The sequence below is a fragment of the Rhincodon typus genome, chromosome 13 (genome assembly GCF_021869965.1).
Source record: "Rhincodon typus isolate 14 chromosome 13, sRhiTyp1.1, whole genome shotgun sequence".
Classification (NCBI taxonomy): domain Eukaryota; kingdom Metazoa; phylum Chordata; class Chondrichthyes; order Orectolobiformes; family Rhincodontidae; genus Rhincodon; species Rhincodon typus.
In genome coordinates this window covers 19,251,034-19,274,594 of record NC_063344.1, presented here as the reverse complement: position 1 = coordinate 19,274,594, position 23,561 = coordinate 19,251,034, and the positions used below count along the sequence as shown (strand labels likewise).

Here is a 23,561-nt window from a genome sequence, read left to right as displayed (position 1 = left end):
CCAACGCATCATCCTCCGACACTTCCGCCATCTGCAATCCGACCCCACCACCAAAGACATCTTTCCCTCCCCACTCTTATCTGCTTTCCGGTGGGACCACTCTCTCCGTGACTCCCTTGTCCGCTCCACACTCCCCTCCAGCCCCACCACACCCGGCACTTTTCCCTGCAACCGCAGGAAGTGCTACACCTGCCCCCATACCTCCTCCCTCACCCCCATCCCAGGCCCCAAGAAGACTTTCCACATCAAGCAGATGTTCACCTGCACATCTGCCAATGTGGTATACTGCATCCGCTGTACCCGGTGTGGCCTCCTCTACATCGGGGAAACCAAGCGGAGGATCGGGGACCGCTTTGCAGAACACCTACGCTCGGTTCACAATAAACAACTGCACCTCCCAGTCGTGAACCATTTCAACTCTCCCTCCCATTCCTCAGACGACATGTCCGTCCTGGGCCTCCTGCAGTGCCACAACGATGCCACCCGAAGGTTGCAGGAACAGCAACTCATATTCCGCTTGGGAACCCTGCAGCCCAATGGTATCAATGTGGATTTCACAAGCTTCAAAATCTCCCCTCCCCCTGCCGCATCCCAAAACCAGTCCAGCTCGTCCCCGCCTCCCTAATCTGTTCTTCCTCCCACCTATCCCCTCCTCCCACCTCAAGCCGCACCCCCATCTCCTACCAACTAACCTCATCCCGCCCCCTTGACCTGTCCGTCCTCCCTGGACCGACCTATCCCCTCCCTAACTCCCCACCTACACTCACCTTTACTGGCTCCATCCCCGCCTCTTCGACCTGTTTGTTTCCTCTCCACCTATCCTCTCCTCTATCCATCTTCTATCCGCCTCCCCTTCTCTCTCTATTTATTTCAGAACCCCCTTCCCCTCCACCTTTTCTGATGAAGGGTCTAGGCCCGAAACATCAGCCTTTCTGCTCCTCTGATGCTGCTTGGCCTCCTGTGTTCATCCAGCCCTGCACCTTGTTGTGTCAGAAGGGCTCCTCAGTCTAGGTAATGGCTTTGAGTTAGCCCATATATGGTGTACATGTAAATAAATGGTGACGTGGTGACATGATACTGGCCTCTGTGCAGTTATTTCACAGGTATACATCTCTGTAGACAGGGTAGTAACTGCCAAGAAAACAAAGTAACTTCCTTTTTGATTGGCATATTAGTTCTTTCAAGACAAAAGTAATTTCTAATGATGTCTGGACTAAATGAAAGGTTCGTAGTTCTGTGTTGTAGACCCAATTAAAAGCAGCTAAAAACAATGGTCAAAGGGTAAAAGTAACCTTTCTGTAAACTCTGTAGGGGGACCAAACGTATTGTTGGTGAGTGAATAAACTTTAAGAGTTTTGCCATTGGCTGTGAAGCCCATAGGGAGGTTCTAAGGCTACAAATGGCACTATGATAGTACAACTTCTTTCTTCACATTTTTACAGCTGTATACATGTGGGTTTGAGGATTTTGCTTTCTGTAGCTGTGCATCAACTCCACTCACCTGGAAAACCAGCCCGACTGTCATTAGAAATGCACAGCAGCACATCCCTGCCAGGCCTATTATGTAGAGAGACCGACGGCCAGCATACTCCACCAGGAAGACCTATAAAAGATACATGTCAGAGGAAGCAAAATATGTCTGACCGAGAAGCAATCCTCCAGTGATGCTGCTGCTTCTCTTAGACCGCAGCTAAGATTCCTCTGGCTATGCAGCAAGCTTTCTTTTATTGGTTGAATCCGTTTATCTATCTTGCCTGTTGTTTATTGTGCAAATATCGTTGCACATTATTTCTCCCTTTTTCAGCCCTGTCCTAACATTGAAGCTGTACATTAGTGCTTTGGGATATTTCTACATATTCTGATACCCAGTTCAATCTTAGGAACATAGAAAGAGCATAAGACCATTCAGCCCCTCAAGCACCATCATTCCATTACACTGTGGCTGATCTAATTTTCAACTCTATATTTATTCACCTTTGGTCCATTAATCTGGGTAGCCAACAAAAATCTAACAATCACTGTCTAATAAGGCTCCAATTTCATCCAGTATCCACAGCCTTTGAGAAGGAGAATTCCGGAATACCACTTTGCTTTGTGTGGAGAAGTTTTTCCTCTCTCCGCTCCAATCAGTCCAGCTCCCAAGTTTAATGTTAATCCTCATATTATTGATGTCCCTATCAGCAGAAATAGTTCCTCTTTTTGCTTACCGTAATTGACATTTTAAATATTTTAAATGCCTCTTGATGTGTAAGCCTTGATAGTTAATCGTAGCAGGCTTCCCAACTTTTGTTTATTTTCTTTCGTGAGATGTCATTGTTATTGGTGAGGCCAGCATTTATTGCTCATCCATAATTGTGCCTGAGAAGATGGTATGAATCACCTTCTTGAACTGCTGTATAGAAGCATTGTAACTAAAACAGCATCTTTTTTGTGGCATATAGCTGAGGTGGTGTCCTGGGGTAATGTCACTAGTAATTGGACTAGTAATCCAAACCTCCATAATCTGGTGACATGGAGTCGAATCCCAGTATGATAGGTATGAAATTTGAACTCACTAAAAATCTGGAAATAAAATTGTCGCCTCGTGGTAACAGTGTTGGCAAACCCATTTAGCTCACTGATGTCCTTAAGGAAGGAAATGTGTTGTCTTGCACGGTCTGGCCTACATCTAAGTCCAGAGCCACAGCAATGTAGTTGACTCTTAACTGCCACTGGCAATTCAAGATGGGCAATAGATGTTGGCCTGGGCAGAGACATCAACATCCCACGAACAAATATTAAAAAAATTCCAAAAAGGGTGCACCATATAACAAAATGAACATGAAACCTGGCTGATAATAAGAGGAATGTTTCCAGTTCAGATCAGCTGGACCATGTTCTGAGTTGTGCAAGGTCCTATAGAAATGTCTGTTCTTGTTTTGTCCTTCTTCCCAATACTTTGAACCATTGCTGGCCTTGACTGTAGAAGTTTATTTATTCAATTCAGCTTTGATAGTGTTCTGATATAAACATTAACTAATCAAAATTATTAATCTGAAAGATTAATTAGCCTCATCCTGACCAGCAAGAACTGCAGATGCTGGAGTCAAAGTCAATACAGTGTGGAGTTTACGCCCTTCATGTAAACCCGAAACATCAACTTGCCTGCTCCTCTAATGCTGCCTGACCAGGAGTGTTCCTCCAGCTCCAAACTATATTGACTCATCCTGAGAGCTATCGAGCAAATATCAAGATACTGCTATTAATTAGAAAATGCTGTGTAATATGCAGCACATCAGCAGCATTGATGGAGAAATGGAGATAGATTTAACATTTCAGCCAATAATTGGCTCTAAGTCCATGCTAGGGTATCATCTTTGATGACGACTGGTATCCCCGCAGGGAAAAAAGACATACTCTTCATAGGCCAATTCAATAGTCTTGTATAAGACAGCCAGGACCTAAGAAATGGTTAATTATCATTGCAAGATAAGCTCTGCCCATCAGGAATATGAAGACCTGTTCCTGAACGGAGCTAACCAAATCTCCAATGTTCAGCTCTGCTTCTGGTTCTGTGCTGGTTACCGATACTATATGACAATGTTTTAATAACTGGAATGTGAACATACTCTTAAATTGAACCAGATGTTTCACAAGACACTTAAGTATCTCATATATAGTGTAATTAGCTGTTAAATAATATGTAATAAACATATTCTGTTTAACTAAGATCGAACTTGTGCCTAAGACTTCATGTGGGTATCTATTCCTGCATGGTATCAGTAGCCTAGACTTATACCAGCAAGAAGGATTTGTGGCGGTGAATCTACCCAACATATCCCAGATCATATCTGGCATTCTGAGACGTTGATAAAAAGCAGTGATGAATTTTTCAATTATAAGAAGTTACAGCAAGCTATATCACCATTGGGACTGGGGGCAGAGGTGATGATGGTAATGAAAATCAAAGTGGCTGTCATCATCTAATGTCCATTAGCCCACGATATAGCTCATGATGTTCATCATAACAGGGATCTGTGACTAGTAGTCACCAGTGAGAGTCTTGGTTGATTGTTCTCAGGACCACTGAACAAGATTAATTGTAGGTCACCTAATTATTTGCACTGAGAACAGTTATTTCAGCACAGAATGGCAATGAAACCTTGGATAGCCCAGACCTAGACTGGCATACAGTGAGACCTTTGGGAGTGTTTGCTGCGTTAATGGCATGACTACTTGTTCATCTGATAGCGCGTTTGCCTATAAGTTAGTATATATGGGTTCAAACTCTCTTAAAATTGGAGGATTAACTCCTGAGATTAAGGAACTGTCTTATGAGGTGACTTGTGTTGTTTATGGAATTCAGCAACAAATCCTCTTTTCTTGACTGTGTCCAAGGGTGTAATAGGGAGAGAATCAAACATTATTTAGTATTATCAAGAAGATGCTCTTTTCTTAAAAGATATAATTTATTGCATGATAGCAGTTAAACTGGTATGATAGACATTGGCTTGGATATTCTGAAGAGTGGCAATCACAGCGAGATTGTCACTTTGCTCCTTTTGTGATAGTACTGAACTCTACTAGGAGTTCCAATCCTGTTCTCCTTCAGAAATGCAGACTTTAGCTGAAATCACACAATTACCACTCCTGCAGTATATCAGGGGAAGACAAATCATGCCTCCTATAGCAGCAGTTAGTGTAATGCATTTTATTATTTAAACATCCAGCAGCATTGCCAGAATCTTTGACAGCTGTTCTGAAAGGCTGAATATATAAGTATTGTTTAGGGTACCAGGTATGTAAGGTACCAAGTGAGTAAGGTGCCAAGTGTGTGAGGTGGTAGGTACCATGGAAGTGATGAGACTCAAAATGGAATTGGTGAAAGTACAGGCCCAACATGTTCCCCTTAGGGCGAAATGTAGGAGTAACAAGCCCAGAGAAGCCTGATTGTCTAGGAATTTTCAGAACTGGATAAGAAGGACAAGAGAAACCTTTAACAAGTTAAAAGGGAGCAAATCAATAGAGGCCCTAGTGGAGGACTGAAGGTACAGGGGGAATTTAAGAAAGCAATTAGGAAAACAAAGAGGGAATATGAGAAAACACTGGTTGGTAAGATTAGGGAGAATCCCAAGACTTCATAAGTGTATCAAGGGGAAGAGGATAACCAGCGAACATGTTGGACCCATTAAGGACCAAGAGAGCATTGGTAGGAGTTAAACAAGTACTTCATATCATTCTTCACTTGCAAGATTTTTTAAGCAGTTTGACAAAGGGAGTGAAGAGGTATTGGAGGATTTAATGAGCTTAATAGTGGATACATCTCTGGGCCCTGATAAGTTGTGTCCCAGGCTGCTGTGGGAGATAGGGAAGGAAATTATAAGGGCTCTGCCCCAAATGTTTAATTCCTCTCTGGTGGCAGGGGAAGTACCAGAGGACTGGAGACCAGCTAATGTGGCTCCACTCAAAAACCATGGAAGTGTGGAAGGAGGCCATTTGGCCCATCAAGTCCACACCAACCCTCTGAGTAGCATCCACTCAGACCAACCCCTCTTACCCTATCCTGGTAACCCTGCATTTCCCATGGCTAATCCACCTAACCAGCACATCCCTGGACACTGCAGGTTAATTTAGCATGGCCAATCCATTAACCTGCACATCTTTGGACTGTGGGAGGTAACCTGAGCACCCGGAGGAAACCCACACAGACACAGGGAGAATGTGCAAACTCCACACAGACAATCGCCCAATGCTGGAATCGAGCTTGGGTCCCTGGAACTGTGAGGCAACAGTGCTAACCACTGACCCATTGTGCCGCCCATGAGTCACCTTGCTGCCCCTGAAGTACCACACTTTTCAAAATGTTTGGTAGGGATAAACCGGGGAATTATAGATCAGCGAGTCTCCCATCAGTGATGGGCAAACAACCAGATAAAATTCTGTAGAAGAGAATTAACCTTCACTCGGAGAGACAAGGTTTGATGAGGGATAGTCAGCATGGCTTTGTCAGAGGGAGGTCTTGCTTAACAAATTTGATTGAATTTTTCAAGGAGATAACCAGGTGTGTAGATGAGGGTCGTGCAGTTGAAGTAGAACATAGAACATAGAACAGTACAACACAGGAACAGGCCCTTCAGCCCACAACGCTGTGCCAGACATCATGCCAAATGAAACTAATCCCTTGTGCCTGCCCTTCGTCCATTTCCTTCCATTCCTTGCATATTCATGTGCTTATTTGAAAGTCCCTTAAATGCCCTTATTGTATCTACCTCCACCACCACCCTTGGCAGTGCATTCCAGACTCCTACCACTCTATATAAAAACCTTGCCCCTCATGTTTCCTTTGAATTTTCCCACTCTCACCTTAAATGCATGTCCCCTAGTATTAGATATTTCAACTCTGGGAAAAGGATTCTGACTGTCAACCCTATCTATGCATAATTTTATAAACTTCTATCATGTCTCCCCTCAGCCTTCGCCGCTCAAGAGAAAACAACCCGAGTTTTTCTAGCCTCTTCTTTTAGCTCAGAGTCTCTAATACATCCTGGTAAACCTCTTCTACACCCTCTCCAAAGCCTCCTCATCCTTTGTGTAATGTGACAATCAGAACTGAATGCAATACTCTAAGTGTGGCCTAACCAAAGTCTTATAAAGCTGCAATATGACATCCTGACTCTTGTACTCAGTTCCCCGACCATTAAAGGCAAGCATGCCATACGCCTTCTTTACCGCCCTATCAACTTACATGGCCACTTTCAGGGAGCTCTGGACTTGAACCCCAAGATCTTTCTGTACATCAGTGCTGTTCAGAGACTTGCCATTAACTATATACTTTTGCCTAACATTTGATCTCCCAAAGTGCAGCACCTCACACTTACCCGGATTAACTTCATCTGCTATTAACTGTATGCTTTTCCTTAACATTTGGTCTCCCAAATTGCAGCACCTCACACTTATCTAGATTAAATATCATCTGCCATTTCTCCACCCATATCTGCAACTGCTCTATATCCGACTGCGTCCTTTGACAATCTTCTACACTATCCACAACTCCACCGATCTTTGTATCATCTGCAAACTTACTAACCCATCCATCTATATTTTCACCCAAGTAATTTATGTATATCCCAAACAGCAGAGGTCCCAATGTGGATCCCTGCGGAACACCAATAGTCACAGACCTCCAGCCTGAAAAACACCTTTCCACCAATACCCTCTGTCTTCTACGGGCCAATTCTGAATCCATGAGGTCAAGTCACCATGGATCCTGTGCATCTTAATGTTCTGATGAGCCTACCATGAGGGACCTTGTCGAAAGCCTTATTAAAATCCACATAAACAACATCCACTGCTCTACCCTCATTGATCACCTTCGTCACCTCCTCAAAAAATTCAATCAAGTTGGTAAGACATGATCTGCCCTGCACTAAGCCATGCTGACTGTCCCTAATTAGGTCATGCTTTTCCAAATGTGCATAAGTTCTTTCCCTAAGAATTCTCTTCATTTAGTTTATATGGATTTCAGCAAAAGCTTTGACAAGGTTCCACATGGGAGACTGATAAAGAACATAAAAGCACATGGATAACCTGGCAAGTTTGTTCGAAAATTGGCTTAGTGGAAGGAGACAGAGGTTTGTGGCAGAAGACTGCTTGTGTGATAGGAGGATGGTGTTTAGCATAACACAGGATCACTGCTGGGTCCCTTATTGTCCGTGATTTATACTAACAATGCAGATGAGAATGTGAAGAGGATGATATGTAAGTTTGCAGATGGCCAGATGGATGGCAGTGTGGAAGAAGGTCTTACATTACAGGAGGATATAAACAGATTGGTAGGATGGATAGATCAGTGGCAGTTGGAATTTAACCCTGATAGGCATGAGGTGATACAGTTTGGAAAAAGAAGCAAGACAAGGGAATACTCATTAAAAGAAGGAACAGAGAGATCTTGGGGTGCTTATCAACAGTTCCTTGAATGTGGCAGGACAGGGTAATAGAGTAGTTAAGCAGTCATACAGGACACGTGCCTTCATCTGTTGTGGCATTGATTATAAGCGCAGGGAGGTCATGCTGGAGCTGTACAAAACCTTGGTTAAAGAACATACAACGAACAAAGAAAATTACAGCACAGGAACAGGCCCTTCGGCCCTCCAAGCCTGCGCCGATCCAGATCCTCTATTTAAACCTGTTGCCTATTTTCCAAGGATCTGTATCCCTCTGCTCCCTGCCCATTCATGTATCTGTCTAGATACATCTTAAATGACGCTATCATGCCCGCCTCTACCACCTCTGCTGGCAACGCGTTCCAGGAACCCACCTCCCTCTGCGTAAAGAACTTTCCACGCATATCTCCCTTAAACTTATCCCCTCTCACCTTGAAATCGTGACCCCTAGTAATTGAGTCCCCCACTCTGGGAAAAAGCTTCTTGCTATCCACCCTGTCTATACCTCTCATGATTTTGTCGACCTCAATCAGGTCCCCCCTCAACCTCCGTCTTTCTAATGTAAATAATCCTTATCTACTCAACCTCTCTTCATAGCTAGCGCCCTCCATACCAGGCAACATCCTGGTGAACCTCCTCTGCACCCTCTCCAAAGCATCCACATCCTTTTGGTAATGTGGTGACCAGAACTGTATGCAGTATTCCAAATGTGGTCGAACCACAGTCCTATACAACTGTAACATGACCTGCCAACTCTTGTATTCAATACCCCGTCCGATGAATGAAAGCATGCCGTATGCCTTCTTGACCACTCTATCGACCTGCGTTGCCACCTTCAGGGTACAATGGACCTGAACACCCAGATCTCTCTGTGCATCAATTTTCCCCAGGGCTTTTCCATTTACTGTATAGTTCGCTCTTGAATTGGATCTTCCAAAATGCATCACCTCGCATTTGCCTGGATTGAACTCCATCTGCCATTTCTCCGCCCAACTCTCCAATCTATCTATATTCTGCAGCATTCTCCGACAGTCCCCTTCACTATCTGCTACTCCACCAATCTTAGTGTCATCTGCAAACTTGCTAATCAGACCATCTATACCTTCCTCCAGATCATTTATGTATATCACAAATAACAGTGGTCCCAACACGGATCCCTGTGGAACACCACTGATCACAGTTCTCCAGTTTGAGAAACTCCCTTCCACTACAACTCTCTGTCTCCTGTTGCCCAGTCAGTTCTCTATCCATCTAACTAGTACACCCTGGACCCCATGCGACTTCACTTTCTCCATCAGCCTACCATGGGGAACCTTATCAAACGCCTTACTGAAGTCCATGTATATGACATCTACAGCCCTTCCCTCATCTATCAACTTTGTCACTTCCTCAAAGAAGTCAGGAGCCAGAGCTGGAGTACTGTGTACAGCTCACCACACAATAGGAAGGAAGAGATTGTATTGGAGAGGGTAAAGAGGAGATTCACTAGGATCTTGTGTGCAACAGAACAGTTTAGCTATGAACAGAGTCTGCATAAGATCAGGTTGTTTTCTTTAGAGCAGAGAAGGCTGAGAGGGGTCCTGATTTGAGGTGTTTAAGATTATGAGGAACATAGGCAGGATGGGTAGTATGCACACAACTCCCTTAGTTGAAGGGTCAGTAACAAAGGGGCATAATTTTAAGGTGAGAGGCAGAAGGTTTAGTATGGATTTGAGGAAAAATGTTTTCACCCAGAGGGTAGTGGGAATCTGGAATGCACTGTCTGGGAGGGTAGTTGAGGCAGGAAACCTCACAACCTTTAAAAGGTACATGAATGAGCACTTTAAATATCATAACGTTCAAGACCTTGGATGGCAAGTGGGACTAGTGTATATTTAGAGTAGTTCCTGTTGGTGCAGACTCTTGATGGGCCAAGAGATCTTTCCTGTACTGTATGATTCTATAATGGTGTGCCTCAGGTAGGTAAGAGTGGTTATGTCAGGGTTGGCAGTGGTGGGGGATGGGTTATGTTGGAGCTGCCTAGATGGGGATGAATACCGAGCTTGTGGGGGGTTGTCAGGGTTGATGAATAGGAGATGAAGGGACTGGTGGGAATGCAATGGATATTGACACTGGTGTATGAAGGGGTTGATGCCAGGGTGGTAGTTGGTTGAGGGAATCTGGTTGGAGATGTGGCCATGTTGTTAAGGGTGTCCAGGGAAAGTGTGGATGGGAGGAGGGAGTTGTAATGTGAGGGTTTAGGATAATAGCTACTCAGGAGTTAGTAGGCTAGTAATCATCTAACCTATTTTTGTTAGCTGTTCATGAATTTCTCTGACATTAATGGGCTTTGAAATGCAGAGGAATTTTCCATCTGAGTCTGCTGTGATGGAGCCTGCTGTGTCTGGGATTCTACAAGCTCCTGATGTACGATTCCAGTCTATGCTTCTCCAACAAATCTATGGCCATTGGAATATGCTTGTTACTAAGGCTATGAGTAGACCTGTGAATGTAGATTTGTGCTCAAAAAGATCCTAAAATGTTTTGCCTTATCCCCACCCAAACCAGTAATGACATCCTCAGATTGGGTGGAGCTTAATGCACTTTTCCTTTAAAAATCATTACCTTACAACAAAACTCTGGAATCTGAAATAAAGAGAGATGATCCCACAGAAATATATCAAATTTTCAGAGGTTGATAAAAGAGAAACGCGTTTCTCCTTGTCAATATTTATTCCCCGACCAACAACAGATTAACTAATAATTTATCTCATTACTGCCTGTGGAATCTTGCTATGCAAAAACTAGCTGCCACATTTCCTATATTACATTAAAAAGGTAAAGGTAAAGTTACCATAGTCTCTTATTAGAGAGAAACAATTGGTGGTGGTTTAACCTGAAGGGTTGGGAAGAAAAGCCCTTCACGGTAATCTCAGACAGTGCTCAAATTGAACCTATGCTGTTGGCATTGCTCTACATTGCAAACCAGCTGTTCAACCAACTGAGCTAACTGATCCCACCACCACTTCCCCTCACAAATGTGACAACAGTGAATACTCTCCACATATTTCACTCATGGTGGAATCCTTTGTGATATCCTGTGATTATAATACAGGGCTATAGAAATCCATGTCTTTCTCTTATACATCAGAAAAGATACCAAAAACATGTTTTTCTGACTACTTACTGAAACCACAGTGAAGATAATGTTGACCACTCCAACACCTATGGTAGCGTACACTGGGTGTGATAAATCAGCCTGTCTGAAAATAGATGTGGAATAGTAGAATATCTAGAGGGAATGAGAAGAAAGAGTTATGACAAAAAGTAATAGACATCTGATACTGGATCAAACTGAAGGTTTGGAAGGTGCCACTGGAACCAGAAGATGAGTGTGATTTGAGGTTACGATCTCATGACCTCAGAAATTAAGGTCAAAATATAACCCTCCCACTTCCATTAGACTCACTCACTGGAGGTTGAAATAAGACAAGAAGCATAGGAACATACAACACAGGAGAAAGCTATGCAACCCACCATGTCAATGCTAGCGCTTTAAAGCCCCCAACTTTCTGTCTCTTTTCCCATAGCATGCTGAATCTTCCTTCACTTCCCTTTCAAGCAACACCTTCTAGATCACAAAAACTAACTAAGTGATGTCAAATCTTCCACATTCACCCTCTGGTTCTTTTGGGGATATTACAAGATAAAGGTAAAAGTGTTGCCCTGGAGAATGCAGCAGTTAATGATAACTGACAGTTAACCATTGAGTTGTGTTCGATTTCAAACCATGCAGATGCCTCTGGTTAGTTAAGGCATTGTTGTGAGAAGTGAACCAGCAAATGGCTGTCACCTACTTTGTTGGGTTGGGACAAGAGAACTGTATATACATGTTCTTCTGTACTGCAAAGAATAGGGTCCTGGGTACTAATATTTGTAGCTTCTAATATGTGCAAGTGTGCCATGCTGCAAGCCTGACTGATCATTTTAAATTGATTGGCAGCATAATTCTTCACACATTCAGGATTATCCAGCAAATGTTGTCTAATTGCAGAAACAAAGCTAACGTTAGACACCGTTGTGGGTTTTGCAAATACAGACTGCTGAATGAGGTCAGTACATTGCATTCTCAATGGCAATATCTCTACCAATCATAGTGTACTTGCCAACCAATCAGCACTCTCCTCTTCTATGGTATAAATATGGGTTTTCCCTTTACACTGGCATTCTTATAAATTGTCCAAATATGTGCAAGACGAAAAGCTTCAGCAAATGATTACTTTTTCAGCAATACTCAAGGTCAGTATTGCCAAACTGTTACTTCAGCATTGACTTTCATAGCAAAAATTCAGCAGAGCTGTTATTATTGACACTCACTGCATTAATTCCAGATAATTGCTGGGCTATGTGTAGCATCAAGGCAATGGTAAGGGGCTGTCTGTAGCTGGAAGAGCAGAACAAATGTGCTATGGACACGTTCCTCTGTTTCTGGATTTTCTCCTTCTCCTTCTTCATCTCTTCAATGTATTTGTCAGTGTCAGATATCTGCAGTAATCTTTTCAAACCTGGAAAATTGAGAAGGCCAAACAAATTAATTGATCATTAAATCATTGCACAGAGCAGAACAAGCATGCAAACCAATAAATATTGGCCCCAATAAATACAGCAGTTCTCCCTCCATGCTGGCCTCAGAGCAGCAACAGCATAGGGTGACAAAGTATGAATGGTACTTTGAAACCAAAACAGAAATTTGTTGGAGAAACTTTGCCGGTCTGGCAGCACCTCTGGAGAGGAAGTACAGTTAACATTTCAAGTCCAAAGACCCTTCTTCAAAACTGCTAGATCTGCAGTTCAGCAATTTCTGTTTTTGTTTCAGATCTTCAGCATCTGCAGTTCTTTGTTTGATTTTAATCAGTTTTCCTCTATTCTTATCAAACAATCCCAAGACAGGTACAGCACTTTCTAGTGAGGGAGTTAAGCACATGACCTTTTGCTCATAAGCAAGCCTAACTTGGAGCAACAGGGTAATCTCTCTCCTGTGCTCTCGGTCAATATTTATCCCTTAATTTAAATAAACAGGCACAACCTGAACAAGCTGGTGTTTGTGGGAGCTTGCTGTGTGCAAACTGCTGTGGTTTCCTACAATTCAGTAGTGCCTGCATTTCAAAAGTATTACTTCAAAGTGCTATAAAACATTTTGAGACATCCCGAGGTTGTAGAAATCACTACAGAAATGCAAGTCTTCCAATGTCTCAGGAGTCGGGTCTCAAGAAATTCCTACAGAGTTCTGCGTCCATTTTAAAACTACTTTACATAAGTAATGACTTAAAATGTTTCTAAAGAGAAAAAAGGAAAGGTGAACAGTTCAAGGAATTCTGAAATGGAATTTGGGCAAAACTGAAATGCATCCACCCCATTGCTTTGCTGCAATCCAACGTTTGTGTGTTTCACTTCCTATCATGACTTTTTATTAATGTAAACTATACGAATTGTTTCCTGCAGTCCTAAAATTATCCCAACATTATTTTATTCCTGGTGGCATCATTTTATTATTGAAGGTTTGTTACAGGTGACAGCATCTGGGTTGATCAAAAATTAGTTACCAACATGCCCAAAGGCTGCGCCAGATTTTAGTTCATTTATTGCCATTTCTGTCACGGAGTTATAAGCTTAGAAATTCTCAATTAGAAAAGCATCGAGGGGAAATCTTGCATCTACAGGATCTGTTTCATTTCTCGTGTATAATGTGCGAGTTCATAAAACGCTTCCGCTGTATAGAACCAGTTCTCCCTGGGAGAAGTAGGGGTCACTGTCATAGAAGTATTCAGATGAGTCTATCAGACTGTTGCTCGCCTTAATTACACTGAGGGGGTGCTGCTTTTGGAATGAGTTCTGTTACTATTTGAGGCTGGGCAAGGGAGGTGCCGGCATTATCCTCACTGTACTGGTTAATACTAATCACGCAAGCCGGTCGCTCCACTTACTACATTAATGACAACACTCTGAAAAGTATTTATTTATTCAAATACAAAACGCTTTGGGATGTTGTGATGTGTTGAAAGTTACGTGCAAGCCTTTTTATTTCTTTTAACTGTGAGTTAGCAGATGCACCCAAACAGAAAGAAATAAAGAGACACATAGAAATTCATCTGTGCATGCAACTAAATGAAACTGAATGCCAAATTAAACAATCATTCGCCCCACCTCTGCTCTGCTTTTGACAAGTCCCTGTGCTCAGCCAATCTGAGCTGAGAACACAGCTGGTGACTAATCTGAAACATTGAAAGATTACAACCACTATGGGTCTGGCTGGGCTGCTCTGAGGGTTGGTGTGAACTTGTTGGGCCGAAGGGCCTGTTTCCACACTGTAGGAATTCTTCTATGAGATTTTGTGGAGAAATATTTTGTGCTAATAGATTCTCAGGGCTTGATTGCCATGAATAAATGTTCGAATGATGTCCTGATTATTGTTTCTGTGTGTACAAGAACACTTGCTGACCCTCCCCTGCCCAAACCGGTATGCTCACCAGCATTTTCCCCTGTCTTCCCAAAAGTGGTGATTCCCTAATGAGGGTAGTAAGAACTGCCGATGCTGGAGTCAGAAATAACACAGTGTGGAGCTGGAGGAACACAGCAGGCCAGGCAGCATCAGAGGAGCAGGAACGCTGACGTTTTGGGTCATTGGTTCGTTCAGTTGGCTAGCTGGTTTACAATGCAGAGCGACACCACAGGCACATGATCAATTCCTGCAGTTACCACAAAGGACTTTCCATCCTAAACGTTCCTGTGAGGCATGGTGACTCTCAGGTTAAGTCACCACAGCCATCACTCTCTAATGAGAGAATAGAACTGTGGTGACTTCTGACTCCGAAGGCTGTACAATCTGATGGGAACCTGAAACTTCATCCAAAGAACTTTCTGTCATCTCACGCAGATCACTTACTCCTTCCCCCTCACCCAGGGCAAAATCTAGAGCCTTTGGGACAGCACAGCTTCAGGCTTAAGAGTGACCTTTAACATTCAGTTCACTTTGTACTGTTAGTATTAAAAAGGCAGATGTGTGTATGCAAATACACAAATACTTCCTCACAGACTAAAACTAAATGTCAAATTAAACAATGTATTGCCCCACCTCTGCCCTGCTGGTAACACACCACTGTGTTCAACCAATCAGAGCTCAGAGCCTGGCTGGTCATATATATTGGTGATAAATCACAAACACGATCCTGTTACAGTGATGCAATCAACACTGTTATGTTGAAAGCGCTCATTCAATCCACGTCATCACCAATCCTGATTTACTGTTTTAAAGCAATACTCTTTTATGGAGGAATATTATAGATTGTAAGGGATTGATTGTTCAGGCAATGCCTCAAGCAGGTTTGTCTACTTGAGCAAGGCCCAACCAGTTTGTCCCTCCCCATCCTCTTCTCTGGTTCCCCTAAGGGTGCATGCTAATGATGCTGTACGGGAGCCTGGGGTCTGAGTCCTCATCCAATTAAGCGCCTTCTGAAGTATCTTCCACCAAGTGGGATATCACATTGGAGACCCTCATCTCCCAGCGGTACAAGCAGGAGGATGATCAAAGCACATTTTTCAATGCATTTACATTGAGCAAAGAACTACAACAAAGGAAAACCTTGTTCAAGACACCAAAGGCTCGCTAACAATTGCTGAAATTGTGCGTTAGGACAGAGATTATCGTACCAGGGTTTAACGAGGGATGACGACCCCGAACCAAATGCTTTCTCATAGAAGCATAGAAAGTAGGAGCAAGTATCCTTTTGAGCCTGCAGCAATCCCTCAGTACTGACTCTCCGACAGTGCAGCTCTACCTCAGTACTAACCCTCCGACAGTGCAGCACTCTCTCAGTACTGACCGTCCGACAGTGCAGCACTCCCTCAGCACTGACCCTCCGACTGTGCAGCATTCCCTCAGTACTGACCCTCTGGCAGTGCTGCACTCCCTCAGTACTGACCCTCCAACAGTGCAGGTATCCCTCAGTACTGACCATCTGACAGTGCAATGCTCCCTCAGGCTGACCCTCCAACAGTTCAAAACTCCCTGAGTACTGATGTATTGATAGTTCAGTACTCCCCCAGTACCGACCCACTGACTATGCAGTTCTGCCTCAGCACTGACCCTCTGACTGCAGCATTCCTTCAGTACTGACCCTCTGACCATGCAGCGCTCCCTCAGTACTGACCCTTGGCAGTGCTGTAGTCCTTCAATAGGACCCTGCGCTCCCATTCACTCACTTTCCCTTGCTGCTTCTTCTTTTCCAAGTTTTATGTAGAGGTAGCGAGGACTTTCAGGACAGAAGGGCAGCAGGATGGTCTGTAGAAAGGCTGGCACACCTGAGAGGCCAAGAATTGCAGGCCACAACCGATCGTTACCTAGCAGGAACGTCAAGCCAAACACCTAAAAGGATGGAACATAATGAAATTCACTTTAATTGCTGTTGTGCTTTTGTAAATGTTGCCTTTCTCTTTTTAATTCCCTGAATTTTTGATTGTGGACTGACATGGGAAAAGAACTGTTCTGAAAATCAAGGATTGTTTTGGAATTGCTACACTGTTTGAAAATAAGTAGCCTGGCACTCATTGTAAGAGACAGTAAGAACTGCAGATGCTGGATCAGAGGTAACACAATGTGGAGCTGGAGGAACACAGCAGGCCAGGCAGCATCAGAGGAGCAGGAAAGTTGATGTTTCGGGTCAGGACCCTTCTTCAGAAATTTGGCCTCTTGAACCTGCTCCACGATTCAACAAGATTATGGCCGATCTACCACCTCACCTTCCCTCATTATCCCTGTATTCCTTAACAACCAATATTGATCATTAGCATTGATCTTTGTCTTGAACGACTCAATATTTGAGCATAACCACAGCTCTCTGGGGCAGAAATTTCTAAAAATCAGGGATGGGCAATAAATGCTATTTGGAAGTAAGTAACCTGGCACTCATTGTAAAAGATAATAAGAACTGCCGATGTTGGTGTCAGAGATAACACAGTGTGGAGCTGGAGGAACACAGCAGGCCAGGCAGCATCAGCTAACAATACCTACATCCATCAAGTAAATAAAATAAATTTATGATCCTCTTATCTTAGCCATACTTATTCAGTCAAAGGAGGAATGCCCCTGTTCCATCCCAGCACTCTGTTTATTCAGCCCTTGGTAAATTGGGAGCTAAGACAATCAGTCACAGCATCATTTGCGATAGTGAAAGGACAGCCAGAAATCCAAATGCTAATCCAGGAGAGTTCTCCCCAGTATTTGGGGCTAATAATTTATACTCAAAAAGCCTCACTAATCAAAATCAACAAAAGTTGGTTTTGCCAGTGGCATCCCTTCACAAAAGGATGAAGAAATGCTAATATCGTTTAAAAATGTTCAAATCCCTCCACAAATCCACATTGACTGCTTATTATGCATCTTATGATTTTCTACCTGCCTTGTTAGCACATTCCTAATAATATATTTTAAAGTTTAGTCAACGTAATCATTTAGGAAAAAATAATTTGCCAATTCGTACACAGCAATTTCCCCACAAATTGGAAGGTGATCATGACCAGATCATCTGTTATTTCTTGTGAGGCTGGTTGCAGATAATTATGAGCCCTGAACTCCCCTGGATTAACACCAGCTGATTTGCCCATTCACTGTCCCAAAAGACACTGCAGCTGATTGTTTTACCACCCAATCTATCACTGTCTGAGTGAACAAATACTGCGATGATAACTGGGATGTTCCTGCTGCAACTGAATATATGATACATCCGTCATTGTGTATAGGTTAGGTAATTCACTCTACCCTCAGCCCTGACATCGCACCCAAACCAGTCTTTACCTCAACTCTACCATGCACCTCCACACTCTAGAAACATGCCAAAAATTAGCCCTTACAGATCAATTCAACTCTGAGGCAATTGGCACAGGCCGAATGGTCTCCTTGTGTGTTGCCCAAGTCAGTAATTATTCAATAACTCAATACGTAGCAGTATGTGAGGGCATCTTCACTTCAGGCAGTTCCACCACTGCTTTCTCAAGGGGCAACAAAGGATGGGCACTGTCAGTAACATCCACCCCACCAGAGGAAATAAAGCAAAATAAATTATAATGAATCGTTTCTGACAGTAAGCAATTTCTCATCTGTGGTGACTATGGGTTGTAAGGTTTGAATTGAGAGAACTGGTTAATCAATCTTGATGATGATTGCTTTTCTGACTTAAATTCCATAGTGAGCACAAAGCTTCTTGAAGTGCTGTACCTGGCTGAGGAGGATACCCGTGACGATGGCCAATTGGTGCATGGTGCCCAGGGCCCCTCGCAGTCTGGTGGGTGAGATCTCTCCAATGTACATGGGCACCAATCCTGAAGTCAACCCTAGAAGAGTTGAAAAACAGCTTGACTGATTTTTAATGAAGCATTTAAAGAACAATGGCACCCAAAGTTAAAGAATTCCCATGATGAAATCTGCGCCAAAGCCAATATCAACAAGATCCAAGTGTCAGCTCATTGCTCCAACAGCATGTCTCAGTCAGGCATATCTACTGGCTGATAAAGGATCTTTAAGAGAAACTTATTTCTTTTTTTAATAAAATCTTTTTCTGGCCATCTCTCCTGACTACAGAGTGAGGTATCTAATGGCCAAGATATAACACAGGCATAGGATCTTAGACACCTGCTTTGCAAAACCTCTGCTCATTGGGTTATATTTCCATTGATGGATAGAAATGAAAATCTGAGGTTTCAGTGAATAGGATACATCCCAGTTCTTACCAAAAGGCTCAGGTTGAATTGTGTGACACAGTAGGTGTGAATAGGTTGTCTCTCCTGGCTGGTGAGGATAAAAACAAGGAGCATGGTTTCGGTATAAGGGGTAGGTTGTTTAAGACTGCGGTAAGGAGGGCTTTTTTTTTCAATCAGTGGATGGTGAATCTTTGAAATTCTCCAGCCCAAGGAAATGTTGAAGCTCAAAGTATTAAATATATTGCAGACAGAAATCAACAGATTTAGAGTCATAGCGTGGTACAGCACAGAAACAGTCCGTTCGGTCCAAATTATCCATGCTGACCAGATATCCTAAATTAATCTAGTCCCATTTGCCAGCAATTGGCCCATATCCCTCTAAACCCTTCTTATTTATAATACTCATCCAGTTGACCTTTAAATGTTATAGTTATACCAGCCTCCACCACTTCCTCTGGCAGCTCTTTCCATACACGCACCACCCTCTGTGTGAAAAAGTTGCCCCTCTCACCTTAAACCTATGCCCTCTTGTTTTGGACTCACCCACTCTGGGAAAATGACCTCAACTATTCACCCATATTCTTCATGATTTTATCAACCTCTATAAGGTCACCCCTCAGCCTCTGAAGCTCCATGGAAAATAGCCCCAGCCTATTCAGCCTCTCCCTAAAGCTCAAACCCTCCAACCCCAGCAACATCCTTCTAAATCTTTTCTGCACCCTTTCCAGTTTAACAACATCTTTCCTATAGCAGAGAGAGCAGAATTACACACAGTATTCCAAAAGTGTCCTAATTAATGTCCTGTACAGCCGCAATATGACATCCCAACTCCTATACTCAATGCACTGATCAATAAAGGCAAGCATACCAAACATCTTCTTCACTATCCTGTCTACCGGCAATTCCACTTTCAAGGATCTCTGAACTTGCATGCCAAGGTCACCTTGTTCAACATCACTCCCCAATATCCAAATTTCTGGATAGTAATGACATCAAGGAATACAGGAATAGTGCAGAAAAATGCATTAGAGGTAAATGGTCAATCTGGATCTAATGGAATGGCACGTGAAGCTCAATTGGCCACATGGCCTCCTCCTGTTCCTGTGTTCCTACACTTCCATCTGCCCACGCTGGCTTTCAAGGAATCAACGGACAAAAACATCTCCCCTTAACTCTCAATCACAACCAAAATGGTCTGGCACAGTTTAATCCCTAAGCTTTTCATTTCTGCAAAAATTTGATTGGTTACTTGATTGGGCTCAAAGTTATATAATAAAATGTCAAAACTCCAGAGTGACTTGACACTTCCTCTAGATCCACAGCAAGTTTTCCTTATACCCAAAGGCACTCTGTTGGAAGTTATTAAGAAATTTTCAATGGCCATTCAGATATTAGCAAGGTTGCTCGTTACAGAAGAAAAATCATTCATAATATTGATACTTTACCACAGTAAATTCCAGTGATAGCCCGTCCTGCAATGATGAGGATGTGCGATGGGCCAAATTTGGCTAATCCCATGAGAAGGGCACCAACTATTGCAAGGATATTTATAGCTAACATAGATTTCAGTCTGGAAAAAGAATCAAATGTTAAAGTTATTTCTCTGAATATCATCCCATTTAAACACCCCATTTGCAGAGAGATGAATATAGCCCAGTTCAAGAGATTGGTTTTGCATGTTCAGTTCTAAGAGCTTTCATAGAACCAACAACAGGAGGCTATTTGGCCCACCATGCCTGTGCTTGAAAAGCTGTCCAATTGGTTCCCATTCCCCATTCTATCCCCAAAGCCTCGTAACACATTTTCATTGAATTTGCTTCGACCACGTAGGTGTTCAAGATCACACTGTTTATTTTTTTAAAAATCCTCAATTTCCCACTGTCTTTCTTTTGCTGATTAGCTTAAGTCTGTGTCCCTCTGGCTACTGGCCCTCCTGACACAGGAAGCAATTTGTCCTTAATTACTCAATCAAAGCACAAAGAATTATTTTGAATATCTCTATTAAATCATTCCTTTAGAGAGGACCAAATGTTTGAAAACACAACACAATTGGACAAGTTGGAAAAGAAATTGCTGTGAGTTGATGTTAAGTTTTGAAGGTTGGGCAATAAATGCTGGCTTAGCCAGCAATGCCCACATCCCATGAATGAATAAGTAAAAAGGAACCTCACATTTTTCACAAAGTAACAAAGGCAATGTGTGTTGGCTATTCAACTGCAGAAATATCTAGCTAAACTCAACATTTGACCTACTCATTCTCTAATGGAGTTCAATAATGAGGAACTCAAAAGGAGACTATTTCATCCCTTCTCTCACTCATATACACTTAAGCTAAATTTAATATTTGTTTTGAAAATATGACATCATTTTGGGTGTTGCCATCTCTGGGAGAGTGGGGAATTTAAGGAAGACGGTAAAAATTATAGTTCATCCTGTTCAGTTGAAAATTGGCTAGATATTCTCAGTTCCAATGGTGACTTGATCAAAATACATACCTGCCCAGCCTGTCTGCTAGACATCCAACAAAAAATGAGGAAAACATTCCACCGATACAGAAGATGGAGACAGATAGAGTCCAATAAATGATGATTCTGCGATCTTTGACTGGGTTGGGTGATTGCGTGAGATTGCCAGCCATTGTCTCATTCTGGTCAATGTTGAGGATGTGAGCATAATGTTTCTCAATAATCTGCAAAGAATTAGAAAGCCATGTTGCTTATTTTCTTTTCACTCACACCTCCTCCAGAACCATCTACTTTTGGCTTATCAGTTCCATTACTATATCATTTTGCATCATCCTCTTCAGAAAATCGTAGAATTTTTATGGTGGAGAAGGAGGTCATTCAGACGATTGTATCTGCTTTGGCACTCCAAATGAGCATCATGATTTTGTGTCATTCTCCTGCCTTTCTCCTATGCCTTTGCACTTTGTTTCTAATTAAATTACCATTCATTCTTGAATTTCTCAATTGAACCTATCTCCACCACATTTCGAGGCAATGCATTCTAGACCCTCACCACTTGTGTGAAAAGTCTTTCCTCACCTCACATTTGCTTCTTTTGAAAATCACTTTAAATCTCTTTCAGCCCTCCCTCTTTCCTATCAAATCTCCCTTTTGTCCTTTCTCCCCCTCCTCTTTTCATAACCTTTGTATTTACTCAATGCCTGCACACAGAACATAGAACATAGAACATAGAACATTACAGCACAGTACAGGCCCTTCGGCCCTCGATGTTGCGCCGACCTGTGAAACCAATCTGAAGCCCATCTAACCTAAACTATTCCATTATCATCCATATGTTTATCCAATGACCATTTAAATGCCCTTAAAGTGGGCGAGTCTACTATTTTTGCAGGCAGGGTATTCCACGCCCTTACTACTCTCTGAGTAGAGAACCTACCTCTGACATCTGTCCTATATCTATCACCCCTCAATTTAAAGCTATGTCCCCTCGTGCTAGCCATCACCATCCGAGGAAAAAGGCTCCCATTGTCCACCCTATCTAATCCTCTGATCATCTTGTATGTCTCTATCAAGTCACTTCTTAACCTTCTTCTCTCTAACGAAAACAGCCTCAAGACCCTCAGCCTTTCCTCATAAGACCTTCCCTCCATACCAGGCAACATTCTGGTAAATCTCCTCTGCACCCTTTCCAATGCTTCCACATCCTTCCTATAATGCGGTGACCAGAACTGTACGCAATACTCCAAGTGCGGCCGCACCAGAGTTTTGTACAGCTGCAACATGACCTCATGGCTCCGAAACTCAATCCCTCCACCAGTAAAACCTAACATACTGTACACCTTCTTAACAACGCTCTCAACCTGGGTGGCAACTTTCAGTGATCTATGCACATGGACACCGAGATTTTTCTGCTCATCCACACTACCAAGAATCTTACCATTAGCCCAGTACTCTGTATTCCTGTTACTCCTTCCAAAGTGAATCACCTCACACTTTTCTGCATTAAATTCCATTTGCCACCTCTCAGCCCAGCTCTGCAGCTTATCTATGTCCCTCTGTAACCTGCAACATCCTTCCGCACTATCCACAACTCCACCAACTTTGGTGTCATCCGCAAATTTACTAACCCATCCTTCTACGCCCTCATCCAGGTCATTTATAAAAATGACAAACAGCAGTAGCCCCAAAACAAATCCTTGAGGTACACCAGTAGTAACTGAACTCCAGGATCAGCAGTTCCCATCAACCACCACCCTCTGTCTTCTTACAGCTAGCCAATTTCTGATCCAAACTGCTAAATCACCCTCAATCCCATGCCTCCGTATTTTCTGCAATAGCCTACCATGGGGAACCTTATCAAACGCTTTACTGAAATCCAAATACACCACATCAACCGCTTTACCCTCATCCACCTGTTTGGTCATCTTCTCAAAGAACTCAATAAGGTTTGTGAGGCATGACCTACCCTTCACAAAACCGTGTTGGCTATCCCTAATCAAATTATTCCTTTCTAGATGATTATAAATCCTATCTCTTATAATCCTTTCCAACACTTTACCCACAACCGAAGTAAGGCTCACTGGTCTATAATTACCAGGGTTGTCTCTACTCCCCTTCTTGAACAAGGGGACAACATTTGCTAGTCTCCAGTCTTCTGGCACTATTCCTGAAGACAATGACGACATAAAGATCAAAGCCAAAGGCTCTGCAATCTCCTCTCTAGCTTCCCAGAGAATCCTAGGATAAATCCCATCCGGCCCAGGGGACTTATCTATTTTCACACCTTCCAGAATTGCTAACACCTCCTCCTTATGAACCTCAATCCCGTCTAGTCTAATAGACTGTATCTCAGTATTCTCCTCGACTACATTGTCTTTTTCCTGTGTGAATACTGACGAAAAATATTCATTTAGCACCTCTCCTATGTCTTCGGACTCCACGC

At 42.8% G+C, this 23,561-nt stretch overlaps 1 protein-coding gene and 1 long non-coding RNA gene across 3 annotated transcripts in view; one reads left to right on the top strand and one right to left on the bottom strand.

Annotated features, from left to right (window-relative positions):
• LOC125484751 overlaps positions 1–18,522 on the top strand; it is a 62,135-nt gene extending 43,613 nt beyond the window's left edge. The window contains exon 3 of the long non-coding RNA XR_007263566.1: positions 18,143–18,522. This is a non-coding gene — a long non-coding RNA (uncharacterized LOC125484751). The remainder of the gene's footprint in view (positions 1–18,142) is intronic.
• The window catches only part of slc2a2 (solute carrier family 2 member 2), a 48,532-nt gene that overhangs the window by 10,937 nt on the left and 14,034 nt on the right, over positions 1–23,561 (bottom strand). For both annotated transcript variants that reach the window (XM_048604775.1, XM_048604773.1), the window contains exons 3-9: positions 21,149–21,342; positions 20,099–20,223; positions 18,172–18,287; positions 16,161–16,323; positions 12,279–12,466; positions 11,089–11,193; positions 1,502–1,603 (exon numbers count right to left, since the gene is read on the bottom strand). In XM_048604775.1, the coding sequence (XP_048460732.1) occupies positions 1,502–1,603; positions 11,089–11,193; positions 12,279–12,466; positions 16,161–16,323; positions 18,172–18,287; positions 20,099–20,223; positions 21,149–21,342 (993 nt within the window). The remainder of the gene's footprint in view (positions 1–1,501; positions 1,604–11,088; positions 11,194–12,278; positions 12,467–16,160; positions 16,324–18,171; positions 18,288–20,098; positions 20,224–21,148; positions 21,343–23,561) is intronic.